Source organism: Archocentrus centrarchus, unplaced genomic scaffold (assembly GCF_007364275.1).
Source record: "Archocentrus centrarchus isolate MPI-CPG fArcCen1 unplaced genomic scaffold, fArcCen1 scaffold_44_ctg1, whole genome shotgun sequence".
In the NCBI taxonomy this organism is placed as follows: domain Eukaryota; kingdom Metazoa; phylum Chordata; class Actinopteri; order Cichliformes; family Cichlidae; genus Archocentrus; species Archocentrus centrarchus.
In genome coordinates this window covers 167010-186478 of record NW_022060270.1, presented here as the reverse complement: position 1 = coordinate 186478, position 19469 = coordinate 167010, and the positions used below count along the sequence as shown (strand labels likewise).

The 19469-nt window shown below is 40.0% G+C and overlaps 1 protein-coding gene across 1 annotated transcript in view; it reads right to left on the bottom strand.

The window, feature by feature from the left end:
- LOC115777165 (transcription regulator protein BACH2-like) overlaps positions 1–19469 on the bottom strand; it is an 81778-nt gene that overhangs the window by 10574 nt on the left and 51735 nt on the right. Inside the window, exon 3 of the mRNA XM_030724998.1 lies at positions 12700–14073. Within this exon, the coding sequence (XP_030580858.1) occupies positions 12700–14073 (1374 nt within the window). The remainder of the gene's footprint in view (positions 1–12699; positions 14074–19469) is intronic.

Genomic DNA, 19469 nt, shown 5'->3' with positions numbered 1-19469 from the left:
ATTTACACCAAGCAGTGCAGGCTGAGGGCCATGAAGATCCTAAAACAGCCCAGCCACCCCGGACACTCTCTCTTCTCCCTGCTCCCATCAGGCCGGCGTTACCGCTGCCTGAGGACTAAGACTGAAAGGTTGAAGAAGAGTTTTTACCCACAAGCCATCCGTCTGCTCAACTCTGAGCCCTAACTGGACCATTATTGCACAGTGTAAATATTATAATTTATAAAAGTGTGTATAGTGTATAGTATATAGAGTATAGTGTATAGTGTGAATTACTTTTTTTTATTTTTATTCTTCTTATTTATATGTGTGTGTATTTAAGGTTGCAGGTACAAAATACATTTCACTGTGCATTGTACTGTGTATAACTGTGCATGTGACAAATAAACACTATCTTATCTATCTTATCTTATCTAAAATCCACTAGGTGTCAGTATTAGTCAGACCAGTTTGTGCACCAGATCAGACACAAAGAATAAAGCTCAGTAGGTTATTATCTTGATAACACTTTCTTTCCCACCATTTCCTACATCAAGATTATGAAATAATTGAAAACAATTGTGGATTAATGGATTATGCGGAATTTGTCCAAAGATTTTGTAAGAATATATTCATATATGTTTCAACATTGCTTTGATTGCCTTTCTGTATAACTCTGACTTGCCAAAGTAATCATTTATTCCTGAGTATTCAGCCTCTTTTCATGGCAGCATGCTGATTTTTTAATCTATTGGTTAAATCAAGATTTCTGAACAGTTTTAAATGCTGGTGATTAAAAATATTAGGGCATCTATAATGAGTATGTGTGTGTGTTAACCACCTCTTTTTATTCTCAGTGTTAGACTGCATCAGAACAGTCCACTGCAACAACACATGCTGTTTTCTACATGTTAGCAGTGCTCAGCGAAACAGTACCAGCATCCAAGGATGACATCATTTCCTGCTCTGACACTGGAGAAAAGAGAAGAATCACATGTGGGTGTCTCTCATTATAAATGCACGCTGTGCTTAGTTACAGCAGGTGCATTACTCAATAAGCTGCTATATAGGTCATAGCATATATATATATATATATATATATATATATATATATATATATATATATATATATATATATATATATATATATATATATATATATATTAGGGGTGGGACTTTAACGCGTTGATTTCGATTAATTAATTATGGGGAAATTAACGCGTTAAAAAATTTTAACGCATTTTAATCGCACTTTGCACTGTGGAACGTTTCTCAGTGCGCGAGTTCCCGGCATACAGATTATATCGACGCACAATGTCCAAATTAGGGGCCGAATCCTGCGAAGGACCCGGCCCACGTCTTTCGCAGCCCACGAACACCACAAAGGCCGGAAGTGAGCAGCTAGCCTTCATATCAGCTGCCGTCACCTCTGCATAGCTCATGTCGCCTAGCAACCGTGAGTGTGAAGCACAGCTGTGTAAAAGCAGCTGTTAAACGGAGAACGAACTTTTTCTCCTTTTTATGGTTTAATTTTAAGTCTTTAATTCAAAATAAGCTGTTAAAACAAGCATAACACATTTCAACATCAAGGAGTACAGCTGAGAGAATGATTAATTTCCAACTATATTAAGTGAGACATTAATGTTGAATAAAACTATCCAGTTATGATGCTTAACTTTAATTTCAGGAGTTTGCTTATCACAGGAGCACCTCCACCCTTCATTGGTCTGTGTAGCAGACTGGTGGGAAAATAAACAACATTTTGAAGTTTAAGCTTATGTATATTTATTCATTCATCAACTAAACTTAAATTAATATTTCTCATGTCAAATATTGAAATGCGATTAAAATGCGATTAATTTCGATTAATTAATTACAAAGCTTGTAATTAATTCGATTAATTTTTTTAATCGAGTCCCACCCCTAATATATATATATATATATATATATATAGAGAGAGAGAGAGAGAGAGAGAGAGAGAGAGAGAGATACCAGTCAAACAGTGTGTGTCCTCACCATTTTTCATAAATTCAGCTAAGGAAATCTTTGTGTCAGGGCTGCTAATAGCAAAGTGCCTAATAATACAATTTAAAATTGGGTCGTTGCTAAATTGTTTGTTCTGTGTAGACACAACATTGTTTCTTCCTTTGAGTTTAGTGCCTTTTCATGCTTGAATGATTCATTGGTCAGTACTGTTATGGTAGCGAATGGGTCAGTACAGATTGGATGTAGCACCCTCTTGTGGACAAGGGGGAAAACTGTTGAAATGTTAAATAAAGAGAGGTCGTCACCTTTGACAGAGCTGTCTGAGTCCGTTCTATACAAGTGCAATATAGAGAGTAATAACTAACGAAACATGGTGTCAGACGTTCTCTGAGGGGAAAGCGAGCCGCAGGAAAGAAAAGGCCTTCTCACCAGAGAGAACTCGCGCTGCATACCGGGACCGAAAGGAATATTAGAAGCTAAGCTAACACATCAGCAAGCACTAGCTGGCAGCCCCGATCAGCAACATGGCAGCCGCACCGGCAGCATTTCAAGTATCACCGCCGCCCAAGTTTGACTTCTCAAAGCCGGAAGAGTGGCCGAAATGGATCAGACGCTTTGAGCGATTCAGGATAGCGTCGGGACTCGAGTTGCAGCCAGAAGAAAACTAGGTTAACACTCTGATATATACAATGGGTGACGAAGCAGAGGACGTGATAACTTCACTGAACCTGACCGAGGAGGAGGCGAGTGAGTACCACACTCTCAAGCATAAACTGGATGCACACTTTGTTGTTAGAAGAAATGTTATCTTTGAACGTGCGAAGTTTAACCAAAGACAACAAGAAGTGGGGGAGACAGCAGATGGTTTCATTACATCCCTATATGCCTTGGCAGAACATTGTGGCTATGGGGCGCTGCACAGTGAAATGATAAGGGACAGACTCGTGGGCATAAGAGACAAGAGACTCTCGGAGCAACTGCAAATGATGCCGAGCTCCCGTTAGAAAAAGCAGTGATTTGAATTCGAGTGAGCTTGTTAAGAAACAGCAGGATCTTCTTAAAAACAATTTCAAGCAGGAAAACCCATGCAATGTGGACATTGTTAACACTAAAACAAATCAGTTCAAAAAAACAAAAATGGTGCCACATAACATAGGGAAAATGATGAAACAGGGCACAAGACAGTGTACCAGATGTAGAAAGACACCCTCCCACAGCAAAAATGAGTGCCCAGCAAGGGGCGTACTCTGCAATCTGTGTAAAAAGAAAGGACATTATGCAAGAGTATGCAGATCGGGAGCAGTGAGAGAAGTACAAGCAGCACGTGATGACAGTGAAGAAGTGGCATTTCTGGGCTCGGTGGCATCGGACACGCCAGATGATGCTTGGATTACTACAGTAAAGGTGAACAATCAGGCCTGTCTACTCAAAATAGACACCGGAGCAGACGTAACCGTGCTGCCAGAAAAAGAATACATCACTCTATCACAAAGACCGCAGCTGCATCCCACAAACCTGAAATTGTATGGTGCAGGTATGTCCCCACTAGAAGTTAAAGGGAAATTTACAGCTAACCTGAGCACTCCCAGCAAAACTACAAGACAGCCCGTGTATGTAGTAGCAGATCTGATACAAGGGTTACTTAGCCGCATAGCCAGCGTAGCTCTTGGGTTGGTGGCCAGAGTAGAAGCAGTGTCGCTCACATCAGTGGAAGCAGTGAAGCAGCAGTTCCCCAAACTATTCAGTGGCTTAGGGAGGATGGAGGGTGAATACAAAATTGAGCTCAAAGCAGATGCTAAGCCATTTGCCCTGTCAACTCCAAGACGAGTACCGGTTCCCCTGTTACCCAGAGGAAAAAAGGAACTAGCTCGTATGGAAGATTTAGGAGTAATCTCCAGAGTGGAGCAGCCTACTGATTGGTGTGCAGGTATGGTTCCAGTACCCAAACCAAACAGAGAAGAAGTCCGTGTGTGTGTGGATTTGACCAAACTGAACAAATCTGTTAAAAGAGAACGACACATGTTGCCTTCAGTGGAGCACACCCTAGGACAACTAGAGGGCACAAAAATATTCTCAAAACTTGATGCAAAATCAGGATTTTGGCAAATACCTTTGTCCAGGGAGTCAGCTCTTCTGACAACCTTCATCACACGGTTTGGAAGATAATGTTTCAATGTTTCGGCATCTCCTCAGCTCCAGAACATTTTCAAAGAAGAATGTCTCAGCTTCTAGAGGGACTGGATGGAGTTGTCTGCCAAATGGATGACATTTTGGTGTATCCCAACCAGGGTTATAATAGTTTTGGATTTTACATTATAGTTTAGTTTTAGTTAGTTTTTACTTTTTTTTCTCGAATTCAGTTAGTTTTAATTAGTTTTCAGAGTGGTTTTGCTCGTTTTTATTAGTTTTTATTTTTGGTTTTATGCTTAGTTTTAGTTAGTTTCAGTATTAGTTTTAGTATTTTCATACTTAATCAGGTACGCTTTAAAGATACCCTTTAAAGAAATAAATTCAGCAACCAACTGTTCACAGACAGCAGCATTTTTCTGCCCCCTTTGCCTCATGTCATGCAAAGAGTTAAAGTACAGAGAGGCAGTTGATATAAGGAACACAGGGCTATTGGCAACAGTGTTTGAGTTCATACTTTTAAAAAGGTCGTTTTAAAATCGTAATTTTTTGCTTTTTGACAACATTAAAAAGAGTATTTCTACAACACAGTTCATTCAAGTGCTGCAGTACTCGCTAATGGCAAAACCAAGACTCTGAGATATTTTTAAAGCACTTTCACAAAGCATACACCCTTTGTAAACATTTAACACCAAGATAGATATGAGAGATATTCATTTGTTATACACACAGAACCTCAAGCTCCATGTCATCTTACTAAAAATATGGGTAATATTAAGGACACACATGAACATCAACAGGGAGAAACTGCTAACAATATGAACTCCAAAACTCGATAAATTCTACAATAAACTCCCAATAAAGTTCAGCCTCAGGGCAGCAGATTAACAACAGCTACATGTGGTGTTTGACAAAAACAAACTCCTTGAAGGAGTCAAAGCTCAAATCCAGCTGCATCCTGATGTTCTCTCCACCTGATGCTGCTTCTGTTTTGGAGCTAGCTTGGTTAGATGCTCGCTGATTAGACTTGCAGGGTCTTTGCGGCCTCTGTAGCCTACGGAAGTGTCCGACCTCATGTCCACATTTATGCATGTATAGCTGGATTGCGTGTGTTAATTACCTTGTGGTTGTGTGCTGGGGGTTTTTTGGTCCTCGCTCTTTGTGCTCAGTTTTTAGGGTGCAAACATATTTGTCCCTGTTTTTTCACTTTTCCCTCACGTCCATTCCCATAGTTTCAGCAGCTCTCTCCAGGAATTTGCTGACATTTGTGAGTCCTTATATTGATGCTTTGATTATTAGTCCTGATTGTTATTATCTGACTGATAAAGTAGCTGGAAACGCACAAGGACTAAACACAACGTTGTGGCTGCGTTGACCCGACGAGTAGTCAGTTTCTCTGGAGGTGCAGGCCGGGTTGCCTTGTAGGATGAGAGCGGTTTCCGTAGCTGCCTTGTGTGCGCTTCTCAGGTCTACTTTGATGTTGGTGTTTTTTTTCCTGACTAAGAAGTGTTCCGTACATCATCCACAACATCATCCACAACAAGACACTCGCTGCTATCTGTGCTATCATAGTAAAAAAAAAAAAAAAAACACCACATGGGACTCTCTGAGGAGCAGCGCGGTGTGCGCACGCACGCACATGCGCACCCATTTGCCCGACGGCGTTCCGAGCTTAAACTCGGAGAGAGGAAAAAAATGATTTCATATCAATCCACAAGACTTTTGAAAAAATAACAATATCTATAATTTCAGTTAGTTTTAGTTAGTTTTGTAAACTCACAATTCAGTTTTAGTTAGTTGTCGTTTCTTCCTTTTAATTTTAGTTTTTATTTATTTCAGTTAACGACAATGTTTTTTCAATTTCAGTTTTCGTTATTTCGTTCGTTTTCGTTAACTATAATAACCCTGATCCCAACACACAGACCCAGCATGACAAGCGACTTGTGGCAGTCCTTGAACGGCTTGTAAAAGCAGGGCTGACATTAAAAAGTGAAAAATGTGAGTTCGCAAAGTTCTCCATCAAGTTCCTTGGACAAATCATTGACATTGCAGGCATCAGAGCAGACCCAGAAAAAGTAACCGCTGTCAACAAGATGGAAGCACCCACCGATGTGGTGGAGTAAGGCGATTCTTGGGAATGGTCAATCACCTGGGAAAATACCTTCCCCACCTAGCAGAGAAAACACAGCCATTGAGGGAACTACTCAGCACTAAGAACATGTGGTGCTGGAGCGAGGCTCAACAGACAGCGTTTGACAGTATTAAATCAGAACTGAGCAAACCACCGAGTTTGGCGCTCTACAACCCTAAAGCTCAAACGACAGTGTCGGCTGATGCATCTTCTTATGGACTGGGAGCAGTGCTGCTCCAGAAACAGGAGGATGGCACAACCAAGCAAGTGGCATTTGCCTCAAGAGCACTAACCTCCACAGAGCAAAGATATGCCCAAATTGAGAAGGAGGCATTAGCCATAACCTGGGCATGTGAATGATTTTCAGATTTTCTTATTGGTATTAAGTTTCATGTTGAGACAGATCACAAGCCATTGGTACCACTCTTGGGCTCAAAGAACCTGGATGAACTGCCACCACGAGTGCAGAGACTGAGGCTGAGACTAATGAGATACTCTTTCACCATCTCACATGTCCCGGGGAAAAACATAGCAACTGCAGACGTGCTGTCCAGAACACCGGAAAGGACTGGTTGTGAGAAGACAATGACTGATGAAATAGACTTGTATGCACATCAGGTGATCTCATGTTTCCCGCCAACAGAGGAGAGACTGCAACAGATAGAGCAGCAAGACAAAGATGAAACGCTAAAACAAGTCAAGCACTACTGTAAACATGGCTGGCCAGAAAAACAAAAAATTCCAGGTCCATGCTTCCCATACCATCAGCATTCAGGAGACCTGACAGAAGAAAATGGACTTCTGCTAAAAGGTATGCGCATTGTAATTCCAAAGGTATTACAAAATGAGATCCTAACATGGCTGCATACAGGTCATCAGGGCATCGCAAAGTTACGAGAACGAGCAAAGCAGTCAGTATGGTGGCCAGGACTGAGCTCTCAACTACAACAGCTAGTAGCAGAGTGTGAGACATGTGCAAAGTTGAGACAGCAACAGAGAGAAACACTCATACCAACTGAGTTACCTGCACGGCCATGGAAATTAGTTGGCATAGATCTTTTCGACTGGAATAGCAACCAGTATTTGGTTGCTGTGGACTATTTTTCAAGTTATATAGAAATTGCTAAGTTGACATCTACCACGTCAGCAGCAGTGATTGAACACTTAAAGTCCATATTCGCACGCCATGGCATTCCAGCAGAGCTTAGATCGGACATTTAGTATTATTAGTATTATCTAGTTGGAAATATATTTTTGGAAGTTTTCAGCTTTTGTCCCTTTTCCCAATAAGGCTGTGAGCTTCTGTCTGTGAGCTTCTGTCTGTGAGCTTCTGTCTGTGAGCCTTTGTCATGGAGTTTTTTGTGAACCCTGAACTTTAGTGGACTGAGGGACATAAACAAAGGCTATATCTTGATTTTGGTGACACTACAAGCATTATTTTCATTGAAAAGCAAACTCAGTTTTCAGTCTAATTCACTGTAACTAAAAGTCTGTCACACCATCATCCTCTCCTGTGCAGTGGCTTCCCAGCTAGCATTGAACATTCAGACAACATCCCATGAACTCTGCTATAAACGTTCAGTGAATGTTCACATGCATTAATGACATTAAAGACTACCAAGGCAGATGGAATAAGAAAACATATAAAACATATAAGCTTTTATTTTGCTATACATGGATGTACATAAGAGATATCAGCAAAACCTTCATGAGAAAAATGTAAAAAAAAAAAAGTAAAAATTTTAATGCAACAGTCACCATCTCAGTTGTCCTGCTTAAACAGACAGTGGATGTGTGTCTTCCTGCTCATAGGGGGTCGTTTTGACTGTTGGGTTTTCTCTGTATTATTGTAGGGTCTTTACCAACAATACAAAGCACCTTGAGGCGACTTTTTGTTGTGATTTGGCGCTATATAAATAAAGTTTAATTGAATTGAAATGAAATGAATTGAATTCCATGTGGCAGCTTCCTCGCCTGTGATTGGACAATACAGATCACGTGCGGGATCACGCTAAAGGTCTGCAAGACCAAAGGAAATCAGTGCGGTCGTTCTCTTCCGTTCAAACTGAATGGCGTTCTTTGTCTACGCTGCTTTCCTGGTACGACAATGGAGGTCGTCTATATTTTCAACACCCCAGAAGCTCTTCGTGAAAGCGGGTCTCTCTACCGGCCAGCTTCAACCAGCCCCGCTGCAGACGAGAAGACACTGCTGGCTGCAATGAGTGGGTTATCTCCTCAGTTACTCAAGTTTCTACTAGCAACTGAAAGACAAGATGGCGTCTATTGTGTAGAGCAGGGATACTCATTGCGCGGCTTCTGAGCCACATGCGGCTCGCCATCCTTTATTGGTGGCTCTCGTGACCGGTTACAGCAATACTGCAGAACCAACACATTTTTAAAGCAGGCTACAGAAAAATGTAATGCACTCTACATTTCAAGCGCTTGCATTCTATTTCTCATTTGGCCTCAATTAAAGTTGGTTCCAAATGGGGGAAACTGTGGAAACTGGCAACATAGACACTGTTTCCAACAGCACGCTGCCACAGCCACACTGAGACAGCAGAGCACTACACGGCAGAAGTGATTCTACAGGCTACCTAGTGCAAAATAATCACTGCGCAAAATGGAGCAATTTATAATCAAACACAGACAAAAAACAGACGTGAGAAATAGTGAAGATCAGGAATTTGAAGAAGAAAATAAAAATCCACATGACGATGTTGGAGAGGGGACAAGCACATAAGTGATGGGTGTTTTGAGTAAAAAGATGAAAGGTACGGTGCTCACAAAATGAGCAGAGAAAGTTTATTTGAGTGACTTGGGGTGATATTGTGGCTCTCCCCTTAACTTTGATCGGTCAATATGGCTCTTTTGAAAAAAATAGTGAGGATCACTGGTGTAGAGACTCGATGCTCTGGACTCTAACAAAGACTCACCTACTAAAGAGGAAAAGACGGCAGCACGATCCGAAAACTGCGGTAAGACTTGGTCATTTCTAAAACATAAATACTAAGAGTGGAGGAATGTTCACAGTAAGCTGACAGACGTATTGTGATTTGGTTTCTTATTTTTATTTGGTTTCATCTTATAGGAAGCAGTTCCTGCACAACTCTGAATCCAATAAAAGCCGGTATGATCCTCTGCAGAGGTAAGAATCAGAAACAAAGCAGCAGTATTCAATGTGTGGAGGAGAGAAGAACTTCAAATGTTTCTACTCTTATTTATTTTCACCTTTATTTTCCACAGACTGTGTTCGCCTCACAACGCGAGTGTGAGTGTTCCTAATGCGTGGACCGTGATATAATTGTGTGTAAGTATCTATTGGTGTTGTTTGTTTGTGTGTTTTTTGCCTGGATATGTTTATGTATACACTGTGTTTATGCTCTTTATTTACAATGTACAAAAATGTTTTCCAGCTTCTTGTTAAACCTACAGACGGTCCGCCGCAGCTTCTGCTACAGTCAGCCTCACGTTCAGGAAAAGCAGCCATTAAAAATCCTGCCCGGTGACGTGCAAGAAGGAAGCCGGTAAGACGTGTTGGATTGTTGGTCTGCTGTATTTGTGTAGTTAGCTTGGAAATGCAGTTTTATTTTTGGGAAATATTACTTATTGTTTTTTTAACTTTATATAAAATCTGGCTTCTTTTGAACCACCCAAAATGTCTATAAAAAGATGATGCAGTGAAGGTGAAAATAATTAACACTGAATGTTTATAGTTTCAGCAGCTGTAACATTTTGGGACCTAAAAGATAAAAAGTGTATAATCAGTTTAAAGGTGCCTCAAGGGTTAATGACCAAAATCACTGAAGTACTTTTATCAATGTTACATTTTTTCAAAGTACTTGTTCATTTGTCTTTTATTCACAGGATGCAGGAGTTGGTACTTTGTCACATAACCATTGTTTCTGATGACAAAGATGGGCTGATTAATTTTTTTTTTTGCATTCAGGGTCTTATCTGCTATGTGTGCATTCAAAGTCAAGAGACTCAAACTTTCAGTGTAGTTTCCTGATTTTTCACAATATTTCATTTAGTTTCATAATGACTTAATGTGTGCTCTGTGTCAACAGCTGCTGGAGGCGAGGGCGAGTGTCCTGGCAGTGAAGGAGGTTGCCTTCTGGGACGGTGTCACCACTGACCTCATGCTGGATGAGGAGGATGGCGTCTCAGAGGGCGTATCGGGCTGGATTAAGACCCCCAAGCTTCCCCAGCCAGGAGCTGTTTTTACATTTTTCTCATGAAGGTTTTGCTGATATCTCTTATGTACATCCATGTATAGCAAAATAAAAGCTTATATGTTTATATGTTTTCTTATTCCATCTGCCTTGGTAGTCTTTAATGTCATTAATGCATGTGAACATTCACTGAACGTTTATGGCAGCGTTCATGGGATGTTGTCTGAATGTTCAATGCTAGCTGGGAAGCCACTGCACAGGAGAGGATGATGGTGTGACAGACTTTTAGTTACAGTGAATTAGACTGAAAACTGAGTTTGCTTTTCAATGAAAATAATGCTTGTAGTGTCACCAACATCAAGTTATAGCCTTTGTTTATCTCCCTCAGTCACTAAAGTTCAGGGTTCACAAAAAACTCCATGACAAAGGCTCACAGACAGAAGCTCACAGACAGAAGCTCACAGACAGAAGCTCACAGACAGAAGCTCACAGTCTTATTGGAAAAAGGGACAAAAGCTGAAAACGTCCAAAAGTATATTTCTAACTAGATAATACTAATTTATAAAATAGAATGACTTCTTCTGAGTTTAGTCTTGTTTGAATGTTTCGCTGTATAATAATTTATGTGTAGTTACATTGTAATGGAAAAAGGCTTAAAAGATGATAATGTAAATTTGATTACATATATCTCAAAATAAAAATATGCTGCTTACAACTCTTGGGAGGGGTAGACCACCGGCGAGTACTGGTGACCACCGGCGAGTACTGGTGACCACCGGTGAGTACTGGTGACCACTGGTGAGTACTTGATCTGCATTTGTATGACTCACAGAAACCTCCTTTACATATGAGAGCCTGCCCTAGACCTGAGGAGGGGGGGGAGCTGAGGGAGCACTGACACAGAGAGTCCACGGCAGTTTCCCTACAGTTTACTGTTCTGACCAAAGCCTCCTGCTGAGAGCCCTGAAGCTCAAGGCGTGCGGCAATATTACATACAAGAAACTGTCGAAAACCCACTTTTCATGCAGTGAAACAAGCAAAAAAAATTTTTTGCTTTAACGCAGTTCTCATGCCAGAATGATAGTTCCTCAGGGCCAACACAGACATTTTGGGCAGTGATGTACATTGATGTCAGTAACGTGCTACTTAGTTACGAGTTACTCTAATCTGACTACTTTTTCTCGGTAACGAGTAATATAACGTGTTACTATTAATAACAGCAATAACAGCACAGCGACACAAATGTAAACAATGGAGGGAGAAGAGAGATGCGCATTTTCTAGCTGAAATACAGACACTATTGTGAGTCTGTGTCAGCTAAAGATGACAACATCAAGGTTAGTTGTGCACTCTGTGCTGCGACAAAGTGCTATCTAGCTTCAAAAACACTACGTCAAATATGAAGAAACATCTGGAGTCACAGCGCAGTCAAACTTACAGAGCGAGTCGCAACAGGTGGAGCGAAGCAGAGCTGCAGCTAATGCAGGAGCCCCCCAGCACCCAAACCACTAAGCGGGGGGAGAGCTGAAGAAGTTGAAGAGTCCTCTACTACAGTATATAGTAGAGGCTTGTGTTGTGCCAAAAAGTGATCGTCTGCCAAACACCAATTTTTGGTAGTTGCCAAAAAAACCATTCCCTGTATTTAAACGGCTGTAAATGACTTGTTGACCTATAATCTGTGAAGCATATATCAAACATATCTCATGAATGATATCAGGTCATTTTGAGTGAGAAACAGCATTTCTATCACAAGGTAGAAGCTGCACTCAGTTTTTGGCAAAGTGACTTTTATATATTCTTTTTTTTTCCAAGGTAAAAATTGTCTGACATTAAAAATGTATTTTTAAAGAGAAATCTGGCTCAAAAGGCAGAAATCACAATAAATATAACATCACAGTTCTATAAAGATATTTGAAGTGGCCAAAAAGCTCTGGATTGATTATAATGTAGCTACAATAACACAGACTCCTAAAGATTGTTAAAAAACAGGTTATTTCTTCATTTTATATATAAGCCCTTCATAAATCATGTTGACTGCACTCTATTTACCAATATAAGCAAAGACATTACACATAAAAACACAGAAACATCTGAATCACTTTATGGCAGACGATCACTTTTTGGCACAAGACCGCCTGCTGTGGAAAGTAACTGATAAAGTAACTTGTAATCTAACTTAAAATTAAGTAATCAGTAAAGTAACTAAGTTACTTTTTAAAGGAGTAATCAGTAATCAGTAGTCAGACTACTTTTTCAAGGTAACTATACCATCACTGGTGATGTATAATAAATAAGCATACTAACCTCAGGGCCAGAGATTCTGGAGGTGCCACTTTCACTGTCTCCCTCAGAGAAAGAGCCTGATTCATCACTGGAGTTGCCACCACTAGCACTGAATGCCTTTTCAGATTTAATCTTTGAGCAACCCTGAGTGAAGACCACATCTTTGTTGGGATTCTGCTGCTCCACCACCCCAGCCAGGCAGTGAGGCAGTCCCAAGATTGAGCCTGAGTGTGGGGATGACGCAAAGCCGAATTCGGACAAGGTGGAAAGTGAGCTACCAAAGGCTGCATCTTCTGGGTAAGAGTATGAGGAACAGGAGCTGGAAGTCTGGTTGTGTGATTCAGATGTATTAGGAGAGTCCACTGATGTCTTGACTGAAACGAGGCAGCTGGTAGTGAGGCATGACCGACTAGAGGGAGGGGACTTCTTTGCCTCATCAGCGTAAGGATGGGCCAAAACATGTTGCTCACCAGGCACAGAAGAGAAAATGACGCTGCGTCTGTCCAGCTTCCCTTCATATTTAGAGTAGGAAGCTTTGGACACTGAATTTTCAAGGTTTCTGCTTAAACCAGTCAATGCTGCTGGTATCACATTGGCAATGCCAGTGTTAAAGTGAACTTGATCCAGAGATTCCCTCTTTTTTTGTGGTCTCTCTTTAACTAGTTCCTTGTAGTGGTTAAGAGACAATCGGTTGGTGAGTAGCTGCTCAATGGTGGTGCTTGGCATGCTGCTGAGGCCACCTCTCTGGAGGTAGGAACGCAAGCAGGAAGAGTATGATACTTGGCTTGGAGATTGCATGTCTTCTACTGGAACCCCTTCTACCTCTAACTCCATCTCCAATACCTCCTCAGTACATAAATCTGAGTTGCTGCCATTCCTTTCATCTACTCCTTCCTCAAATACAAAGGGTTCCTCTTTGATTCTGGAGGGTGTAAGAAGTGTTTGTGAAACAGCACTGTCTGTGAACTGTGAGCTCACAGGGCTGATTGAGGTATGGTTGGCCAAAATTATATCATCCCTACTGTGATGCTTTCCTACATTGTGCTTGTTGTCACAAATCTGATACTGATATTTCCTATATTTAGGACACTGTGGAAGGTCACCAAGAACATGACTAGCCTGCTGCCTTGTGTCTGCAGAGTCATTGTAAGATATTCCCTCAGAAAAGACTGGATCCTCTGCTGTGATGTGATCGTCATATTCCACCTTGCCATTGCTAGCATGTTGGGCGTCATTCTTCAGCTGGGCTTGAAGAAACCTGAAACAAGAGTCCTCCAGATTGTGAACACCGAGGAGGTCAGCACACAGAATGACTTCATGGATGTTTTCTTGACTTAAAACCAGCTTGGCGGTGTAGGCAAACTGGAGCAGTGGAGAAAATCCTTTGGCGGTCACCTGTAGAGCAGAATTAAGGAAAGAGTCAAACAAAACAATTTTAAAATCTTGTCAAACAACTCACGCTGATTAAAATGCACTATTGTATTTCTTTGTTTTGGGCTCTAGATAAGGTTTCAACACAGTCAGCTCACAGCAGATGCTGAGCTAGCTAAGCTTCAACATCCCCACAACTACTGACCACAGTCAAATATCCAGCATCACTACACTCAGTCACCTGTTCACAATGCACAAGCAGTGGCTTTTTGTTTGTTTTATTGGCTTTTCAGGACTGCCTGCCTAGTATTGAAATAGAACATGCATGTGTAATTTTTGAGAGTGAGCACGAAGGATGTGGAAAACAAGTTCATGCTTACAGTCATTAAGGTATGGAGTTTGACTTGTAACATAGTGGAGGCCTGTAAGACTGATTAGAGTCACAGAAACATATTCATCATTATGACAGATCTGGGCCATTACATGATAATACTAGCCACTGGGATCAGCAGTGGTTCCCTGATGAGCCCCAGTGGTGGATTGGAAGCAGCAGTAACTAGGAGGGCAACTCCATTAATACTCATGCCTTACATGTGCTCATAAATAGATCAATTTGTGTCAACCCTGCTGAGCCATCCATCTTCCCTCTTGAATTTTAAGCAAGGAAGGTCAAGTTTTCTCCATGTTTTTGTCTGGTACACTCTTGTCCCACTTGCAGACTGTCCTTCATTTAGTTACAAACAAAAAATAAAGACCTAAGAGGGCTTCAGTGTGCCAGTCAAGTTGGGGCTGCACAATAGTTTTTAACAGAACATCCTCAAACATGTATGTGTGGTTTACGGGATTCAAACTAGCACAATCTTTACTGCATTTATAAAGATCTTTTTTGCTTCTTCGTAAAGACCACATACAATGATTCCACTGAGCCAATGACGGCTATTTTTACATGTGCCACTTTATAAAAACACAGACCTATGCGGCGCACGCGCACACGCACACACACACACACACACACACACACACACACACACACACACACACACACACACACACACACACACACACACAGAATGTAAGCACTGTGAAACAAACACAAAATAACATTTTATTTCTCTGATTAGTCTCTTTGTTTCACCCTCTTACGGCCGAAGTCATTTTTTTCAGAAAACAGAAAAAACTGAACCAAATATTGAAAACATGATTTAGGCAATAAATAAATAATATTCATTTTTGTCCAAAGCTCTGGGGCTGTGTACTTTAACGTGAACTGATTTTTACCAGTTATTGCAGAAATTACTATGAGACCAGATGGATGTGATGAAATGCTGGAAATAGGCTTCTTGATTCTTGGGAATATTTCTCTCTCTTAAGCCACGTCTTCAAGTTATCACAGTTATTTGCATTTAACTCTGTCCTCTTCAGCTCTCAGATCTTTACTGCCTCATATTATGACTTTTTTTTTACTGATTTTTTTTTAACTAACCAATTAATTAAACATCATTAATGTTAATGTTAATGGAGAAAAATCAACACCTGATTAATTCATCACCTCATTAATGAAAATAATAATGTGATGCAGGCCTTCAAATAGTCATTACTACCAGATAGACAATAAAAAAAAGTTCATAATGAGCTATGCCTGGGCCAACTACAAAAATAAATAATGTATGAGAAAGATAGAGAGGGAAATAACTAACTTACCACACAGTGTTGATGCTATATACACTGTTCAAAAAACAAACATAACAATTCAATAAAAACAATTATATCCCAGCAGCTGGGGCACCAGAAAAATGATGGAAAGATGGAAACTTAAAATATAGTTGTTTTACTTGCTTGTGTATTATCTTTTTACAGATTTTTTAAATAATAAATATATTTGCAAGTGTTAACAATGAAACTCCCTAATAATGTGGTCAAACATTGTTAAATTAAACTGGCTTCAAATTGCAGAAAAGTAGTTATTTAGGTTTTATCATCCAACTTTATGTGAAATATCTTTAATCCATATTTAATGTAAAATGATATACCCCATAAAAAAGTCCAAATATAGCTATTAACTAAATTAGTAACTGTGTTTATAATTACATCAACTGTAAAATAGATTTTAATGTATAACTTTATATAAACATATTGTAAATTTAATAGATCTTTACTCTTACTAAGGTATTCTGACATAAAGATAATGGATTTACCTTTTTAAAAAATCTAGAAAGTATTATTTTAATAACAATATACTATTAATAATTACTGACCTTATCAAGTACATATGATTCAGATATAATTCCACATAAAATCATGTATTTAATGAATATACTGACAACTCTTAAACAGAACACACTTACTTCCTGTGTTTGAACATTTAATTCTGTTAACAAAAGACAACAAAAAACTTCTAAAATGAAAGTGCTGTGTGCAAAGTCCATACAAACCAAACAGAAGAACAATTAAAAGCATCTAGCAATTAAACTCTTAGTGCTGCAGACACCTTAACATGTTTAAACCTTTGCTGACAGCACAGTTAGGTGCAGCTGACAATAAGTACAGGTCAAGTTCAGTGTGAAACACAATGAAATGCCCTCAAAGAAAGGTGGCAAACTACCACTGCGTTCTTCTTGCTAGTTTTGCTTTTTGCTCATGTTCTTGTCACTATTAGATGAGACAGTACAAGCAGTCCATTCAGGTTGCACAGATAATCCCACTTAACCAGAGTGACATCCATAGAAGCAGTTGCAAGAAGGTTTGCTGTCTCCAAACACAGTCTCAAGAGTGTGATAGAGATAGCAGGAGACAGGCTGTTATGTGAGGAGCGCAGGACAGAGCTGTAGAAGTGCATCAGGACCAGTGACTGTTTCTTTGTGCAATGAGGAGAGAAGAAAGAAGAAGAAGAAAGAGCTTTATTTGTCACATACATATACATGCAGTGAAATTCATTCTCTGCATTTAACCCATCACACACATGGAGTATGTAGTACACACAGCACAGCATGGAGCAGGGGGCAGCCAAAGGGCGCCCGGGGAATTTTTTTTTTTTTTTTTTTTTTTAGAAGAACAAACACTGCCAGTCCTTTAGTAGGACTTGTGCTCACAGTCCATAGTCACATAGTCTGCACCATGCAGATCCATTCCCATTCCCCACAGAATACCAGAACTGGCTGGACTGCTACTATCATCCTGTTCTCTTAGCAGATGACAGCAGACTCACACAACTTTTGTTATCAGGGAAACACCAACCACCAGCAGCTGGATGCTGGAACTATTCTTCTTCCTTTTTTTCTTTTGCTGGGATGGATCTCGAAGAGGCATCTGTTGAGTTAAATGCAAAAAAAAAAAAGAAATTAAATGTGGACTGCACTGAAATATACCTTTTTCATATATTAAAATAAAAGCTGCAAAATAATGTGAATTTGCATGTTTGTAGTGGGAGTCTGTGTGTTATTCCTGCACCCAAGTATTGTGTATGTTGTGTGTTAGAGGTTAGGTTAAGTGGTCACTCTAAATTATTATTTGTAATCATTAAAAATATGATATGTGCATGAAAAACATTTGCATTACACTATATTTAGTCCATGACAGTACAACAAAAGTCCACAAAGGTAAAATAACAAGGCCCATGGGCGATGAGGAGATCCCTCCCAGGATTAATGAAAATATAAATTTAGGACTCTAGACAACATTTCAGCTCCATTTCATAACAGAAACCCTTTAGCAGATATCCTATTCCCCTCTGCAAATCTATTTTGTCCTAATTTGGAGGCTGTGCCCTAAACTTATCCAAATACTTTGTCACCCAGGTTAGTAAAGGTATAATACAGATTCCAGCAAAAATATGTTTTCACTATTTACAATACTCATTAAACCAAAATAATTTTAAGCATTCTGTAAGAGATTGATATTCTACAAATACACTTTGGTACCCACATCCCAGAACAGACACAAACATTTCCAAACTAAACAAATTAGCAACTGTACACACTGCACTTTTGTACATGGGTGTATACTACATAATGTTTTTCTATTTATATAATCTATAACATTAAGCCAGCTATAATTCATATTTACAAAGTAGTCACATCATATTCTACTCATGTGTTCAGGAATATTACTACATAATGCACTCATACTACATAATCTGTTGATATCAATGCATTATGTATAACATCATTATAATCATAATGCAACCATGTTGTTAACATTTGAGCAGTATTGCTGAGCAGTAAATATGTCTTAATATTCATCAATGATGAGTCATAGTCTGTGTCCAAATTCAGGGGCTACGTCCTTCAAAGGACCCGTCCTACATAGACCGGGTCCTTCGCGGCCCACGAAGACTGCAAAGACAGGAAGTGAGCAGCTGTAAAATTGGACATTCTAGCCTTCATATCTGCGTCATTTGCCCCCATATAATTATTATAATTAATTAATTCATTAATTAAAATAAAATAAGGTTCCTAAATGAGAGAAGTGACCTATGTAGCTGTTTAAATTCTCCAAATACTAGGAAAAGGAGCTTCAATTGCTCCTATTGCTCCTTTAGCATAGGATACACTGTTACAATCCTTAATGAAAGGAGAGGAGAAAATCCCATAATTCATTGTGACAGACCATCCGACCATTGCTGAAAACAGCCAACATAATAAACAAGGTGGCTCAGATCATGTAAATGTTAATTTTAATAGCATTTTCTATTTCATGCCACAATCTGCTGATATGTGGCAGCACGGTGGCGTAGTGGTTAGCACTGCTGCCTCACAGTTAGAATACCATCTGGAAGGCCTGGGTTCGATTCCACCTTGGCCCAGGCCTCTCCCTCTCTCTGTGTGGAGTTTGCATGTTCTCCCCGTGCTTGTGTGGGTTTCCTCCGGGTACTCCGGTTTCCTCCCACATTCCAAAGACATGCACTTACTGGGGTTAGGTTAATTGGCTACACTAAATTGCCCATAGGTGTGACTGAGTGCGTGAATGTGAGTGTGAAAGGTCGTCTGTCACTCCGTGTTGGCCCTGCAACAGGCTGGCGACCTGTTCAGGGTGTACCCTGCCTCTCGCCCTATGACAGCTGGGATAGGCTCCAGCCCCCCCGCGACCCTTAACAGGATGTGCGGAAGCGAATGGATGGATGGATCTGCTGATATAGTTTGGGTTTTGATCCATAGCCTGTTAAATGCACAGCTGAACTCTGAGCATCATACTGATGTAAGAAAAATTCTTACAGCTCTCTAAAAATTACGTTAACTAATTAATGTGTGTACTCAGTTTATATACTCTGTTTGCATTAGTAATGACCTATGCTATATTGCAGCCTTTAGGATTATCATAAATTAATTTGGACGTGCACATTGCAACTTTCAGGCATTAATATAACTCACTAACATGGACCCATTTTCACAGACATGTCACTATTAATTATTACAGATTCAGCA